The 17591-nt window shown below is 44.0% G+C and overlaps 1 protein-coding gene across 1 annotated transcript in view; it reads left to right on the top strand.

The window, feature by feature from the left end:
- Positions 1 to 11649: 11649 nt before the first annotated feature.
- syne1a (spectrin repeat containing, nuclear envelope 1a) overlaps positions 11650 to 17591 on the top strand; it is a 113547-nt gene continuing 107605 nt past the window's right edge. The window contains exons 1-2 of the mRNA XM_070986882.1: positions 11650 to 12225; positions 14615 to 14676. Of these exons, the coding sequence (XP_070842983.1) occupies positions 12081 to 12225; positions 14615 to 14676 (207 nt within the window). The 5' untranslated portion in view covers positions 11650 to 12080. The remainder of the gene's footprint in view (positions 12226 to 14614; positions 14677 to 17591) is intronic.

The following is a 17591-nucleotide window of genomic DNA, read 5'->3' as shown; positions in this document are numbered from 1 at the left end:
GTTCCTCACACCTCCCCCCTGCATTTCACAGAGTGGCACTGATCTGCTGGGCAGTAGCGTATCTTGGATATAGTTTTGGTGTGTTTTGATCGATTGTTTACTTGTATCACTGATTGTCTTTCCAGCTGAGTGTGTCTTCACATTTTACTCTAAAGGAAAAATCCACTCTTCTATGATATGCATAAGGGTTTTGTTGTTGGTTTTTTTTTGAGAAGTTGCCCAGGTTTTTATCTGTGAATTGGAACAAATCCCCCTTTAACCAGAGCTGCAGTAGGTCAGACTGAAAATATGAGATAAATTCTGAAGCTGCTCAATAAGCAGTGAATAATGGAGAAATCCATAGTATGCTCTGAGAACAGGCAGGGTGATTTCGCTCAAGTACAGGGACAATTTCTGAGTTACAGCTAGACACTTGACTTCCAGCTAAAACTGTATTTTTTTTTACTTTATTCCCAAATACTTGATCAGTTTAGTGCATTATTTATGTCATTTCTGGGTTCATGACCCCAAATTCAGCATATTTTTACTGTTCTAATAATTCAGGTAATAAAAAGTAAATGACTAATAAGAAAAGGGCTTTAATCCATCACGATAAATATATGTTTGCTTGGAAGACAATTCATTCTTTGTGTTTGTAAGAACCCTCCAATTTCAATTAGGGTGGATTTTACCTTAATATACTTCAGATGCACAACAGGCGAGGTTTTGCTACAGCTAATTCTGCTCTCTCCTTTTCCCTTGTTGTGTCACTTTCTCACTTCGCTGGCAAACACGCACACATCTCTTGCAGCGGAACCGGTAGGCATGAGAGGACAACCTGGCACGCTATTGGTGCCTTTTGATTGGACAGCAGGTGGCAGTGCATGCAGACCAGGAAGCTGCCCTGTCTGCAGAAGTGAAAGGCTCAGGCGAGGCGAGGCGAGGCGAGCATACACATACACCATACACATACAGAATGCACTTACATCATCGTCATCAGGGGAGGGGCTTCACAGAGTGTGAGGATTGCAGACTGCTACTGCAACAGGGATGACTTGAAAGGAGAAACACAGCAACATGGACACGCTTCAGTCTTAATAGCCTGCAGTCAGTGTGAAAACACAAAAGTACGGCAGCCCAATCTCAGTCCTGATCACAGCATGAGAGCCTTGCCAGGGTGACGCACAGGAGTTGGGACGTGACTTTGGTTACCTCAGGACAGCGGCATGGCATCACCCAGGCACTATGGACACTCTTCTCGGGATATAACCAATGTGATGCAGAAGCTGCAAGGTAGGCTTAAAATGCGTACTCACTCACACTGCTCCACCTTGGTTTGCAGCGTTTTTAGAGGTGACCCAGTGCTCAGCATGACACAGCAAAACAGTGTGAGCTGACTGCTACTCTAAAAATGTCATGCATCTTATCCTTTATACTCATGACCCTGTAAGTCTTATCTGTGGAGAGTTGGAATTCAAGTTCATATGGCTTAAAAATGTGTGGCATGGGGATATGCAATGTCACAGTGTGCACTATTCAGCCTCACTGGAATGTTTTCGGTTATAATCAGTTATGTTTTGTCTGACATTCAGTTGCTGTCAGTGCTGTAGTTTGCTTTACTTCCACGGAGGGTTTTCCTCATGATTGAGAATAGAAATGCAGGTGCATATCGCTGTTAGTGTGTGCATAGGGACATGCAGCGTGACAGATTTAATGCCATAAAAATGAGGGCTTTTTTTGTCGGAAAGAAACAACCAGAGCCAATGAGATTAGTTGAGCCAGTGTGTGAGAAATTGCATTATTGCATTGTGCTTGTATCTATTTACAGTCCATGTTTATGTGTGTGCATGTTTACTGTCTGTGTGTGTGTGTGTGTGCGCATGCTTGCGTGTACAGTACAGTATGTGTGTGTGTCCATATGTATTTCTGTATGTGGATAGACAGGGAAGCAGACAATAGCAAAGCTAATCCCCAGAGAAGCTGACATGATGAAGTCTATTCCTCCCTCTTAACTCTGCTCTGCTCTGGCAGCAGGTCCATCATGTTCTCAGTCTGCTGTACAAATAATACAACTCTGGCACCAATGTTTATTCTTTTTAACCTTTGGCACATTAAAATGAGTAATTCTGGCTTTCTTATCTCACCTCGGCTCTAACTTTTCTTTTATTTGTATATTTGCTGCAGATATCTGTGTTTATTCAGTCTTTCCCCCACAAGTCAAATAATGTGAGCGTGTCATTTTTGTTCCGTAGCAATTTCACAACCCTCCACTGTAAAAACAGTGTACTTCTGTGGCAAAAATATCCATCACTGACAGGATCAGATTGATGACACTTGCAGAGTAGCAGGAAAGTCAGGTGACACCAGAGCTGAGATCCAATATGGCAGCTCCCTGTGTGGCTTCTGAGGTGGCAGTTTCTGTGAAAGCTGAGAACAGCATCACCAGCCACGTGGCTCCTCTGCATCACTGTGTGCAGGTGTGGGAGCACACTTTGAATCCCGATTGTACTCCGATTGATCTAATTTTAGAAGCTTCCCCTTGAGCTGTCTGCCCGGTGCTGCAAGGCCAGATTGATATATTGATTCATATTCGGTGAGAATTAGATGATTTATCCCATTGAACTGGTGTAAAATTGTTCCATTATTTATGTAGAATGACACAATTCACTGCTCAAAAAGAAACCTCCACAAGGAGGCATCCCTGTTTTGGGAAACTGCATAGTAATCTACACTAAAAATGTTGCCATTTCCATATATCTATGCCATAAGGGAGTCCACTGCTTGTCGCTGCTTTCATTTACCTCTATGAGGCTATGAGCTGTAAATAATGCATTTTTGTCCCGTGTGTGGCTTGTTCCAAAAATACTCCTCAGAGTGTGTCCTGTGGTTATGGGGGTGACTACACCACCTGATGGCTGATAAAACCTTTATCTAATTACAGAAACAGTCCTTTTAGCAGCAGTTACTTTGTTGTTGATGTCCTGTGGCATGTAAGCATTTCAGATAAGACTGGTCCCATCCTCGCTGCTGGATGCACTGAGGGTTTGTGGCAACAATGCTGCTTTAACACAGCCACATTTGCACTAACCACAGACAGACAATGTTAATGGCTACTGAAGTATGGGGTGTCTTTTGCCTGTAGCCTAATAGAGATATACTGTAAGTCTGCATGTGAATGCTCCACACGAATCACTCTTTGTGCTATATATGTCCTCTGAGTGCATGATTACATTAGCTTATTTACAGGGGGGGACATGGAGTCTAATTTGATTGGACATTTTGTTTGATGTGCTCTGGTTGCTGTCCATCTCCTGGGAGACAAGAGCTGGACCTGTGATGGTATCATCAAGACATTTTGTAAGAATCAAAGAAGAACACTAATGTTTTCATTAGACTGAACATGAAACGACTCAAAGCATAAGTAGCAGCATCAGCGTGTGTTCCTGGTCTTTGGTATCATACATTGTTTCTATAGGCGGTTGCAAGCTTGGTCCCAAAAGACAGCTCTAAATGTAATCAGTGTTGCCTTTGTTCAGGGTAGCTTGCTTTTCACTTTTCAAGGTTGCACTGATTGTCTCTCCAGTGGTATAATTGTTCAGAAATGTGTTATATTAATGAAATGTTTTGGGGGGAAACTTGGGAAAAATGTCTTGTTTCCTTGAGAGTCAAATATAGGTAATGTTATACCATTTGTATTTCTTTAAAGCCTGATTTGATTATGCATTCCTCCTCTCAAGAGAGGACAGTCTTGTCAAATTAGCCACGTTCCACAAATCACCAGATACCATGAAATGTACTATACTCCCTTCAGGCTCATTTTGGAAGCTGTTAGTAACCACTCAATGCAACATCAAAACAATCCAAACTTTCGCCCCAGTTCTGGGTCTGTGTTTTTCTCCTTTCAACCGCCTCTTTTGGTGTACCTCTCTCTGTCGCAGTGAAAAAACAGCAATTAGTGACACCATATGGCAGAGAAAGGCGAGGCCGCTTTGAACACCTCCCAGCCTGAACTCCTCCATATGCTGTGGAATTTGCCTGTTTGTTGTCTCTCATTAACAAGAAAATCGATGCACTGTTTTTCCTATTTCAGTTTCTCACCTGTTTTCTCCATCTTGGGCGGCGTAGGCATACATTCGCGCCCACGCCTTTGGGTTTTACCGTCTGCTGGCCTATCAAGCGGAGAAGTTTGCTAAGTCTTGTTGTATTGGGAGCACCTGCTTGAATTTTCTGTGCGTAGGCTGTTTGTAATCCTGTCCTGGCAATTTGCTTGTGATCAGATAGCACAGAGGGAGATTGCAGCACACTGAGTGTCTCAGTCAGTTCAGGCTTTGCAGATTGTGTTATGCAAAGCGTAGTGACCGCATTTAAGGAAATTCTGCAGTATGGCCCAGTTTTTATCATCTCCTGCCAATGTCATTTTGGCTAAGGAGGACGCCGAGCAGGAAGAAAGGTGAAGAAGAGGGTAAAGGGCAAGGGCAGCAGAGGGCAGCACACCTGGAACACATGTGGATGGATGAAACAGGGATGAAAGAGAGGCAGTGGGGAAAGCAAGAAAATGAGACTGGACAAGCAGGTGGGGGGGCACACCAGTTTTTAAGCTCCTGATTGCTAGCGGGTCTGGCACAGATCCTCAGGTTGGCACAAGGCCAGGGCGACATCCTGTTGCCAGGGGCGACATTATGGTTCGGCCGCAGCCAAGGAAGGCCCGAGCAGACGGTCACCTTGAGCCATGCCAGCCTCCCGTTCAGTTCTGACACCGCCATTTATCGTCTGCGGCTCCGGATGCCGCGGCTTCACACACACACATGTGCCCACGCTCTTGCCCAGACGCCGAAACAAACACTCTGTGTTAAAAATAGCTGCAATGCATCTTTTTTCCCCCCATCATACCACTGGGAGTCAGCAGTTTAGCTGAGTGGTTAAACAGAACAGGTCTTCAAGGCTCTGCAGTAGCCTCAGAGCTGTGGCGGTGGGGCCAGTGTGGGATGGAGCTGCGGCATGAGTTCTTATTTATTCTGCTGTTTCTTCTCCTTGTCTTTCCAGATTGTGTGTATGACTCGTTGCCATAGCGGCAGCCGCATGACAGCCAGCACAGGCTTTTTACGCCCTGTGGGCTTATTGGCCATGTCTGGTTCAGCTTCTGCTTCTGTAACAGAACATTATGTTTGATAAAGAGGCGTGTGCGCATGTGTCTGTATGCTCAGAGGTATTTGTGTTTAGTGTCTACTAGTTTCTCAGTGACAGCTTCCATTGCAGATCAGATGATCATCTCTTTTAACCTGGCAGTCAGTGAGGGTTTGAGTGACATGTCACAAGATAAGGTCACTGGAGGTCCCACCAGTACAATCTGGAGGGGGGCTGGCTTTCATTCACTCGAAAGCTTCTTTCAAAGATCACACCTTCATGAAGGTCAGACTGTATTCCAACATTTCAGTGGAGCAAAATATCAAACGTAGCATCTTTTTTTTTTAGAATTAGGTCAAACCAGGAAGGAGCGAATTGGCAAATTGGTTGTATTGATTCTATTTTTGTTTCCTGGTGAAATAACACCTCCTTTTGGCATTTACGTGTTAATGTTTCTGCCAAGTTGGATGTCTGTTGATTTAGCTGAACTTGACGAGGCAGATTGCCGAAATGTTACACAACACAAGCAGCATTTAATGGAACTGACCGTACAAAGACTCTCTACAGATGTAATGAAGGGATTAATTACAGGATCTTACAAAACAGGGAGCTGTTGACGCAGTATGGACCATTACGTTCAATGTGGAGCAGCTTTAGGCCACGCTGATTCCATGATACAGTTCCTTCAGCGTTTCTGTTTGACAGATTTAGGTATCAGATAATTTTGATGGACGTACTGAACAATGCCCCCACAGATAACATCCTGACACCTGAGCTTGTGACCCCGAGACACATTCAGCCTCTGTCTGTAATACTTTGAGTCTCATGCATGCTCTTATCTTTCACCCACAGACACCTTTTTTTTCTCCTGTCACAATGTGTTTGGATAGTGGGAAATTCAGCCTCTGGCAGTCCATTTGGCACTTGGCGGTTTTTAAATAGAGGTCAGATTGTGATGCCCCGACCTCTGAGAGGTCAGCTGGCTGGATAATGTGGTGATTTCGGCACACCTGAGTTAGTAGTGAAATAAGTCATTCCCGCCTTTTTATTTTAATCTCCTTGAAGCACTGGATGGGTCACAGCAGTTGCTGTTTCCCACAAAAACGAGCATTGACATTTAAAATACACCTGAGCTTTCATCATTTTATAATCCTCTTATGAAAATCAACTTATTTTGTACATATCTATGCAAAATTGAGCACTTTCTTAACTGCTTACTTTTGTTGTGTCATTGTCTACTTCTCCTGGATTCAATTACCATGCCCCCATGTTCCAGGAGGGCAGGGGGTCGTTCCTTTTCATTCACCCTCAATGGAAAAACACAGCAGTGGAAGTGCTGTATCTATGAAATGTTATTTCCTGTTGTGTTGCATGCTGACATCTGTCCTCTCGGGCCCTCTCTCACTCTGAGGCTTCCCGCTCCAGACACAAATACGGCCTTCCACCTGACATAACAAACCCTGTTTTCCTGCTTTTAATAATTCAGCAGTGTTCAATGAGAAAAAGTGGAGCAGTCACATGATGTTTCGGACATTTGAAGGAAATGAAGGGTGCCTTTGCAGAATGGCGTTATTAGCCGGACAGGTGGTTACTCTCAGAGTAAAATGGAAAGCATGCATCTGCTGGTTGCAAAAAGAATTGTTTTAGATTTACTCTCAGTAAAACAGAAAATGGCCCCAGATGGATAAGCATAAATACTCTCAAGTGGTCGAGTGTGATAGGATTTTGTAGATGATTCTGGCTCTGTTCCAGTCAGTGTTTCTATTTCACAGCAAAGATGAGACTTATAACTGAATTTACCGCTCTGGCCACTGTGATTTATTTAGTGTGCTGACGCCAGTCCTTTCACTTTACTCGTCCCTGTAATGTGCGACAGGCCAGTGAACCTGGATAAAGAGCTTAGACTGTCTGACCCACTCCTGCACTCCCCCACACACACGAAGCATCACACAAGCACAAACACACACACAAATTCATCACACACAGATTGGTAGAGAGAACGGCAGAGGAACATCAAGCTGAAGATATTTTTTCAAAGCCAAATTGAGTCTTTCTAAAGCTCTTAGTGCCACTGATGTGACCCCTGATGCCTCCAGTGGTATAGATGCTTTGTATTAGCGGCATGTTCAGTCTGTTTGTGTATGGTATTAAAATTGTGTTCGGCTGAATATATTTGCCTGATAAAGGAGCCCTTGAAAAGCAGGAAGAAGATTAAAGCTCAAATCCAATGAGGTGCAATCTCAGACTATTCTGCCACAGGATAGCATGTGATTTTCTGCAGCATCCTTGTCAGAAATGAATCAAATTAATAATTACTAGATTTTTAACCGTAAGTGATAATGGTTCCTCAAAATTATTTCAATTATAATTTATTTCTATTTGTTTGTTTTTTGCATTATAAATACCTTTTTTCACTTTAATTCATTGCCATGCTCGTCTGCTTAAATGCTTTGTGTGTGCGTTTGTGTGCGCCCTCGTGCGTGTGCATGTGTGTGTATGTCACTACTGCAGGTGCTGAAATTGCTGAAATTACTGTATCAGTGGCCTGGCTTTAATGAACACTGTGATATTTGGACATTTTTGTTAGCGACAAAGTGCCTTCTCTGCACATCTGGTCCTGAAAAGGGAGTGATGGTGCTTGAAAGAGGAAAGGGGTTGTTTTGATAATCACTTTGACTTGTTCCCCCCTTCTTACTCTCTTTAATGTGGTGTCATTATTACTGAAATGTAATTAGCTATGCTAATGGGCTGGCATTTGGACTTCCGTCTCAGCACTTATGTTGGGACTGGTAAAAATATGCTGTAAATGAAGTGGGATGGAGAATGGAAAGGCTGAATGGGCATGTGAGGGTTGAGTGGAGGTGCTAAGGGTGTGATAGAGGGTGTTATTGACTGTTAGGGCTAAAGTACTCCAGCGGAAGTGCAGAGAAGGGTTTTTTAAATTAGGAATTGTTGGGGTGAAAGAGAAGAGCTGGGACCAGGAAGTGGATAAAGAAGCCATTGAGAGGAGTATAGGGGCAGAAAAGCCAACAGAATCTGTTAAATCACTTTGGGTGTCAGTGGGTGCATTACAAATGTGTGTGTGTGCTTGCACGTGTTGGGTGCATGCTTGTCAATGTGTTTGTATATGTGTGTGCAGTATGGAGCAATTACGAGATACCTCTCTGGTGCACAACAAAGCCATCCATTCAGTGCAATGATAGCTTTTACAGGCATGTTCCATTAATGTTGCACTGCAGAAGAAAATGTATTATGGCTACAGAAGGCTAAAGAGCTCTGGTATTACAGCGTGGTATCAACACGGCCATTGTGACTCTAGAGCTATACGTATACGTCCATAGTGCGTCACTCTTCTTTGAATTTAAATGTCCAAATGCCTGAATAATGTTAAGACGATATATTTTAATGAATCCATTACTAAATTAATACTTGCCAGCAGAGTGTGTAACCCTGCACAGTACGTGCTGGAGGGCCTGTCCGTATCTGACCGACCGTCATCATGGCTGGTGAGTTGTGGAGTCATTAATAGATTAAGAGAGATCAGAGATGCTCGAGCGCAGAGCAGGGTCATCTGGGAGGCTGCAATTTAAAAGCTGATCTTATGCTGAGCTTGTTCATTTTTCCTGTCCTGACATGTCCTGTCTTGCTTTGTCTTTTGTGTCTGTGCAGTATTTCTTCAAACCAGACTTGTGCAAAGAGAACTTTATATACTTAAAGCTTTACTTATCCACTAGGTGGCGCTGTGTCTCTATGCACTCCTCGGGAAGCTAAATAAGAAGTCTTGGCTGCTCAGAAAGCAAACCCAAATATCCTAAGGGTGAATAGATTAGAATACGTGCAGAAGCAACGTTACACCACCCTCCAGGAGGCCGTTTGTTTTCCCTTTAATGGCTGAAAAGAGGCTGTTCCTCCTCTCCTCAGGATGCCTCGCACCCCGCAGACATACCTGTGTGAGCGCCGGGCGCTGACCCACGTCCAACCTCCACAACCTCAGAGAAGGATCTGGTGTTTTGTAGGGCTGCCAGGGGCTCCATTAGGGATCCAGACCAGCTGAGGTTCAGTCTGTTTTAACCCTCCAACCCCCCCCCCCCCATTTTCTCTTGGAAAGACGGGAACACTCTCGAGGTCTGCAGCCTAAAGGAGTCTGTTGGTTTATTCTCGCACATACAGTAGACATGAAAATGATTCTGCCTCCATTCAACCTGTCTTATTGTGTCTATGTGTGGGTGTGCGTGTGCGTGTGAGAGAGTGAGTGTGTGCACCTGCTCGCTTCTTTCAATCCCCATGGTGAAGTCTAATAAGTCCCATGAATCCTCACCATCTTGTTTTGATTTTGTCCCGGGGTTGTTTTTCTAAACAGTTTAGCTCTCCAGGGAAGTTCAGCTTTCCCACTTTCTGCTGTACGGCTGCTAACTGGAGGAATTCTCAAAAAAACATACCGACAAAAACAGATATGTTGTGCTTTAACAGACCATTTGGACTTCCAGTATGGCTAGAATTGGTCTTCATTTTCCGTTGCTTCCCTGTAAATTTAAGGATCCTCACTGATGGGTTCAGCACCTTGGATAGTTCCTTCACACTTCTCAATTGAAGTGTCGCTCTCCAGGAATAATTTATCAGACAACACCTTTAACGTGGCAGACATACTGACAGAAACTGCTAACTAGAAACAAATGTTCACAGGCTCATCTGTCAATATAGTGTGTTCCATTATTCACGTCATTGATATTGTGTGGGCTGCACAAACAGCAGCACATACGCAACAATAGATTTTTTTTCTTTTTGTCTGGTTGTTGTTTGGACCAAAGCATTTTCTCGCAGTAATGTTATTGAGTGGGGATTGTGACTGTGTGCAGTATGAGTGTCCCACTGGATTCTGCTTTCCACAGGCATAAATTGATGCCTTTATAGTCTAGAGTGAGCAAGTAAAGGCAATGTATATGTAAATATGGAAAACAGGACTGCATGAATATTTCTTTGAACGCACATTCTCGGTCCATCTATAATACGTGTACACGCATACACGCACAGAGAAGTAATAACGTATGGAAGGAAAAGTAAAACGGACACTCGCTTCAAAGACAGGTCCGCGGAGTGGGCAGACGCTACGACGGCCAGTTTCAGGGCTGCTAAAGGCAAGAGTGTCAGCAGTGTGATTATCAGCAGACAGATAGCGGATGACAGCTGCCATTGGTTATTGATGACTTTCATAATTAAAATCCCTTATGGGGGGAACCCAAAGAACAAAAGGGAAAATCACACAAATGATGAATGGTGCTTTCATCTTTAAGGCTGATATAAGACCCACCAGGCTATTCTGCATGAATATTGCTTTCCTGGAAACTCTCTGAATATGGTTTCAAAGAAGAGCCCAGTCCTTTTAATATTGCCAGAGCGTGTCTGTGTGTGTGTGTACGTGTGTGTGTGTGTGTTAGAAAATATGAGGGACAAAATATGAGGAAAATAGAGGGACTGAATGTGGGAGAACATGGGTCTGACAGAAGCAGAGGTACAGAGCTGACAGTGAAAAGGAGAGGAGGTCAACGTACTGCCACAGTTGTGTTTTTTCTTATAATCGTACTGCAGCAGTGGAGGGGTTTGGCGTCATTTTGGCTCCATAGCACAGGATTGCTTCTGATCCACTTCCTCGTAGTGGCCCTTGCAGTTGGAGAGTGTCTCTTTCGAGGCTAAATTCAGAGTTGCTGGATGAACAATACTCCCATTGTCTGCAGTGCTGTTTGTTTTTCGCCTGGTTCGAAGCTTAAGTTTTACACACAGTTAGCACAATTTCCACTGCGATGCAGATCACACATTCAGAGTGAATGAAGGTTAAAACGCACTTAACATTGTTTCCTTTGTTCTGGACTTGCCTATATTGTCTACAGATGCTTTAAACTCTGATCTTGACGTGTACGCCAAACCAAACAGATATTGCATTCACCTCTATTGTATTCTGTCCTATTCGGTGCTCGCTCCCTCTGAGAAAACAAACAGACAGATGCACTGTATGTGACTGTGGTTGAGATAAAAGCGCATCCCTTTTGAAGAGCGTACAGTAGCAGATCAGACAGGACCACTGCCAGTGATAGTCTGCTCCCCTGCAGGCTCTGTAGAGTAGAAAGCTGCAAGCCTCAGAGCACCGCATGGTATCTGTGTGGATGAGAGAGAGCAAAAGAGAGGAGGGGTATTAGAGTGCCAGCAACACATAGGGAATTCCTGCACATCTATCCCAATTCTGTGTTAGCGTATTTGTATATGTGTGTGTGGGATGCTGTCAGAGTAGAGCTCCCACTTCCTCCCCTCCTAACCTGCTAAACGGTCCCCTTCAACCCACCCACCACCCTTCTCTCCGCTCAGTTCTCCCTCTCCACATCAGGACGGGGCTGCTGTGACATCACTCATTCCCACGTACTCTGATTGGCTGGTCAGTGGAGGGAAGTGGATTGTTCCTGTAGCCTACAGTGAGAAATTAAGAGAGAGAGAGAGAGAGAGAGAGAGAGAACGTGGGAGGGAAAGACTGAGATAGAGAGTGTTGGAGAGGCAATGGGAGAGAGAGAAAGGGACTAAGCAAGACAGATTGATGCTGAGGCAAGCCGGCACTGCGCTGTTCCCACACGCGCACACACACTCACACACACACACGCACACGCATGCACACACAGAAACAGTCTTTGCATCACGCGTACACTCACATCACTCCCAAGCTGCTTAACAGGCAGGAAAAACACTGAGTCTCACTGAGTCTGCAGCCCGTTGCTGCAGGACAGGACAGAGGACAGCAAGACGTAAAAGACGAGAGGAGAACAGGAGAGCGAAACCTTCCTGCCTGCGTTGCCTCAGAGCAACAGTTTCACCGCTGTCATCTCGGGAGGTCCAGTGCTCCAGGGAGCTCTTTAAAGACACCTCCCCAAAAAAGGGGGAGAGGCAGCAAGGGCAGGAGCAAGGGCAAGTGTAGCCTCTCCCAGAGGTTGCCGTGAATGTCCTCTCAACGTCCCCATGAGAACAGGTGGGAATCAAGGCGTAGTCTTGGGTACAAGATGGCACAACGAGCAGGGGGCGAAGGCTCCCCGAAAAAGAACACATCTCTCAACCTGGTGACGGGGTTCTACCACTACCTCCGCGGTAAGTGGGACAGCGTGTGCATGAATGTGTGTACTCTGCTGGGATGGATAGTGTGAGAAAAACAAGGCAAGTACAAGGTGTGTGTGTGTGTGTGTGTGTGTGTGTGTGTGTGTGTGTGTATTTGTAGGATAGCTGTGTGTCTCCTGGCACTGCAGTATGGACTGCATGTGCCTACTGTGTGTGAGTGTGTACATTTTGCAGTGTTCCTCAGTAAGTTTTCCCCACAAGGAAGATGTTTTTTGAGCTGTGATGTGGTGTGTGTTGTCCAAAATAGGCAGAAATTTGAAGGAGGCTTTTCCACCGTGGCAGAGTGTGTGTCTGTATGTCTGTGTGCGTGGAGGTCGCTGAGCTCCGAGACTACAGCCGGTGAAGCAAGCACACACAGCAGACAAGTACCAGCTCACTGCATGTGTCACAGCACAGCAGGCAGACTGTCAAAATGTTTGATTTCTTATCTCTCTGTTTGACCCTGTGGCGGTCCGCCTGTCTGCTCGTCTGTATTTGGATGTAATGCGTTCAGCATTCTGTCTGACTGTCTGATAGATTAGATTAGATTGGAAGAGACATTACCGTAATGTTTCTTTGGATTTGTTTCCTGTCACATTAGCTATGGAGAAACAGAGAATCAGCCAGAACGGCTGCTTTACAGTTTGCAGTAAGTTTGTACGTGGACTTCCTTCCTTTTCTGTCTGTTTTTGATCCAGTCTCATCACAGTGCATCAACAGACACAGCCCCTGAGACAACAAACCAGATTTTAATGATATTTCATTAAGGTCGTCTTCACTGCGGGGGGTCAAAGTGAGAACTCAGGGGCTGTGGATGAGACTAATGATGATACAGGCCAACACTAGCCGAGAAGGTAATCAAGTGTGTTAAAATGCCGCTGCGAGGCTGGGTTGCGGAGGATGGCTGTTTCCCTTTGTGATATTGAAAGAATGTGAATGTGTGTGTGTGCGTGTGCTTAAGTGTGACTGTGTGTGCGCATAGTTCAAAGTCACCTCGTCCCTGAGACTGAGAGGCTGGCACCACGCTTGTGCAGACATGTTCTCCGTCACACGTGTTTCTGCTCTAGCATGCAGGAGGCTAAATCTTCCCCATTCTCATCCAATATTACCGCCCATCAATATTTGATTACTCCTCAACCCAATCATAAGATTAATTCACAGAACAGGGACCTGCTCAGTGGCACGTATGACTATGCGTGAATGTATCTGCATTATGTATGAACAATCCCCCGCCCCCCCCTCTCTGATGCACACACACCCCTTACTGTTCGCATCTGCCCACAGTACCTAGTGACACACTAACCAACTTGAGTGCAATCAAACCGTCAGCATATTTCATTAAGGTAGAGGAAAGCACTGTGTCTGCCGTCCTCTCTCACTGATAACGTGTTTATCAGGGAGATATTGCTCTGTGGCGCAGACGGGACAGAAAAAAACATTGTCACATGTGCCAGTCACTGTACATGATTGGATCCTTAGAGTCCCTGCTAGACTGTAGATCTGTTTTTTTTTTGTTTTTTTTTTGTACACTACAATGGGATGTATGTGGCAGTCACACCTGAATTTGTCGATGACACATGTACAGTAATCGGCGCAGAAGTCCTAATTGTTACAGCATGAGCTGCAAGCAAAAGTGAATTCTGCTGTCAAAAATCAGGAAGGATAAATTACAGCAGGAGAGTGTTTGGGTTGCTAAAAAAAAAGCTAAAAACTATATTTTGTTTGCCTGTACATGTGTGTTTGTATTGTATGTTTGCTTGTGCACATGTGAGAGACCGGGCTTGATTTATGCCTCATCCTCATTTAAGTTAAGTGGCTTTTTAGGGGACATTGTCAGCAGACATCTATGCTATTGATTGTGCCTTTGCTAAATGGGCTTTATCACTGTAGCCACCACAAACAATGACCTTCCGTTTAGGCTAAGGTTGGCTTTATGTGAGGTTGTTATTGAACTGCGAAATGTACAATATTGTAGCAACAAACTGCATGCTTGAACTGTAGTCAGAAATGAATAAAAACCTCTTATAGATCATGGCAGAGGTACATGTCATCGTATAGGAAGATCCACTGCCCTTCTATCATCCAAAGGGCATCTTTGAGAGGATGATATGTCCACACCAAGAGGAGTCCAGCATGTGAAAATGCCATCTTTAAATGTCAAATGCTTTCTCTTACCACATCAGTGCAAGGTATGATTTGGTGCGACTGCGTTCAGACACATTAGACAGAAAGAAATAATATCAAAGTTAATTACACTCTCCATCCAGCTCTGCAAACCCAATCGACTCTCAAAACAATAGACAATGAGAAGCTTGTGTTTCAATCCCCTCTTTGTTTATTATTGCATGTGACTGATAGTGACGCTCTGGGCTCTGATTTACAGATGAGCAGGAGGCAGTGCAGAAAAGGACATTCACCAAATGGATCAATTCCCACTTGGCAAAGGTAAGAGAGTCTGGTTGATTCCCACTGCTCCTGCCAGCATTGTGTTGTCCCTTTACACAAACACTCGTGCTGGTGTTTGTGGATTGAAAACTTCCCCATGTCATTGTTTTCCACTTCCAGCCGCTTTTCCCTTCCATGCTCCATCCTCTTTTTGCTCCATTTCCACAGCACTGTGGAGCTGGTCATGGGACTGACTGTGCCAGCTCAGACCACACACACAGTCATTCTCACTTGCATGCCTTTCATACCCCTTTTCATTCCTCCAATCATGTGTAGCTTGTAGCAAGGATTTACTCTCACTCTAATTATCTCTTGCACATTATACCATTTATTACACTCTGTATCTTTTTTCCTGCAAGCTACTGTCTGTAATTTAAGTCTTAGTAACCTGTAAGCTCTCTATCTCAATATGGACCAATTTAGATTGTTCAGGATAGGGGTTTTTATTTAGAGACTGCCCTTCATTTGCCTCCTCAATGAGCTAGGACACCAGTATATCTGTAACTTAAACTGAATAATTACACTTGATGCAGCTGCATGCTGAGGGGGCATTGTATGCATGTAATTATTGCATTATACTGCATTAGGCTCGTCAATTTAACCCATTACTGCTTTAACAGCGTTTCAGGAATGGGTGGACAAGGCAAATATGGCACAGTGCAACACAATTAAGTGTTATTACAATCTGCAACGCTCCTATCAAGGATTCCTATTTGATTACGACAGCTGTGGTGGCCTTGAACCGCGGTGACGTGGAGCAGAAAATTCATTTGAAAAGCACTCCAGAGGGAATAAACCTTGACGTAATATTAAATATCACGTCTCAGGACCGTGCCAGCAGAAAATTGCACACAGCCCAATACCTAAATGTTTTGAATTTTTGATAACGTTTAAGGTAAGCACATAGTTTATTTATTAAGTCATTCTGACACAATAGAGTGGAGCTCTTTTTGCTATTTCATGGTCATTGAAAATGCCGGGGTTTCACTGCAAAGGCAATGAGGACTCAGAAGAGAGGGATCCCCAAAAAGTCTGGATTAAAAAGCATAAAGAAAATTTGGGGGGAATACATTTAATCGCTGTCCTACAAATTAGATGACATTCTTACCGTACACATTTGCATGGTACATATGTTGATGGATCCAGCAGCTTAGCTGTCATAATGACTAAAAACAGGGGAAGCCCTCTAATTCCTACAATTTAACAGTTGCATCTTGTTTAATCCACACAAAAACCAAAGTGTAAAAACAGCGATTTGCTGTTTGATGGGAGGCTATGTGCCGTAGTATTTCTTGGCCTGCTGGTTGGTTGGCTGGCATCTGCTCCAAGCAGGGAAATAGTCTGACATAACATGTTAATTAGTGAACTTTACTAGCGCTGGTAGGTGGATTATGTTACCCTCAGATTTATTAAGCCTTGCTGTTTCCTCCTGTTTCTAGTATTTATGCTAAGCTAAGATAGCCATCTGCTGCTTCTAACTACATATTTACATACACATGTGAGACTAGCATTGATCTTCTTGTCTAGCTCACTGCAAGAAAGCAAATAAGTATATTACCCGAATGTCTATTCTTTTAAAGGTATGCTATGCAGGAATAGTCAGTTACTGCTTGTAAGCACAACTTCAAACTTGTCCGCTCCTCCCAGTTAAACACCAACGGGAAAACACTGCATGTTTGTACACTGCAAACTGCTATTATAGGAACATTGCATTGGTTGAAGTCGATACTTCACCAATCTTACTGGGCTAACAGCCCAGAAATGTCCCAGACACTGCAAAATAAGAAGAAAATAAGAAATCCTGGAAATTTCACTTCATGTCATTTAAATTCCATTCAAATTCACCTTAATCCACCAGTTCAGCTAATCAATAAATTAGTGATGCTACCACAGTCCCATTGGAAGAGATAACAGTGTTTGTTCCCCACGCTTCTATCTCTATCTACAGTAGTTGATCAAATTAGTTGCTCTCCCCCTCGCCCATCATGAAACTGCTTACCCTTTCACCTGATGCCTGACGTTGCCATAGTGACACTGATTGGCCCATATTTGTCTTCAAAAATGTCTTGGTCGTCATAGCAGCTCGGCAAATGTTCGGAGAGCTTTGTGATGAGTAAGGGGTGAAAGTCAGTTCAGCTGGTGCCGAAGATCTGTTGTAATAACAGGTGCATTTCTTAAAGATGTTGTTCTGTGGAGTTGTAGAGATGAAATGCCATCTGATGGGCTTCCCTCACATCCATAAATGCTCTTCAAAGAACCATTTAAAGAGACACATTAGGCCAAAAAAAAGTGAGTGAGAGAGACAGACAGAAGGATAAAGAGAGGGAGGAAGCTTTAACAGTTGGTTTAGCTCTGGTCTCAGAAGGATAGATCATGCCCTTGGCTATGCAGATGATTAGGCCACTCCAGTTATCACAGGTCTTTAATTCAGCGCCTAAAGGTATGTGATTAATCGTTAGGTGAGTTGAGACATGGCATGAGGGCTTCCTTTCACCACCGGTCCCCTCCCCCTTACTTTTCCACTCCACAGGTACAACAAAAGAAGTCTTATGAGCTCTGACAAAGAGTTTCTGTGAGAGAACGTATTGGAGCCGGTAATTTATACAGAAGATTAATGACTCTCATTACTCGGAGTAGTTCACCAGATTAAGTCACCAGTTATAGACCAAACTGTGAGAGAGCAGCATGGCAGTACTTTCTGCAGGTAGTTTCTTTCATTGAAACATTGGGTAATGTTGTTTAGACCCCAAATTTACAGTATATAGTATATGGAGGTGGTATATTTCTGATATAATTCTGGTGAATTTTGCTTAGAATGATATAATTTTGGTTTGGGGTTCAAAGTTACTCCCTGCACTGCAGTGGAGTGACAAGGGGGCAAATTCAGTGAGCGGGCCCCAAGTTTCCATTTTGAC

Source organism: Chaetodon trifascialis, chromosome 19, assembly GCF_039877785.1.
Source record: "Chaetodon trifascialis isolate fChaTrf1 chromosome 19, fChaTrf1.hap1, whole genome shotgun sequence".
Lineage (NCBI taxonomy): Eukaryota > Metazoa > Chordata > Actinopteri > Chaetodontiformes > Chaetodontidae > Chaetodon > Chaetodon trifascialis.
Note: the sequence above shows the minus strand (reverse complement) of the source record. Positions and strands in the feature narration are given on the sequence as shown.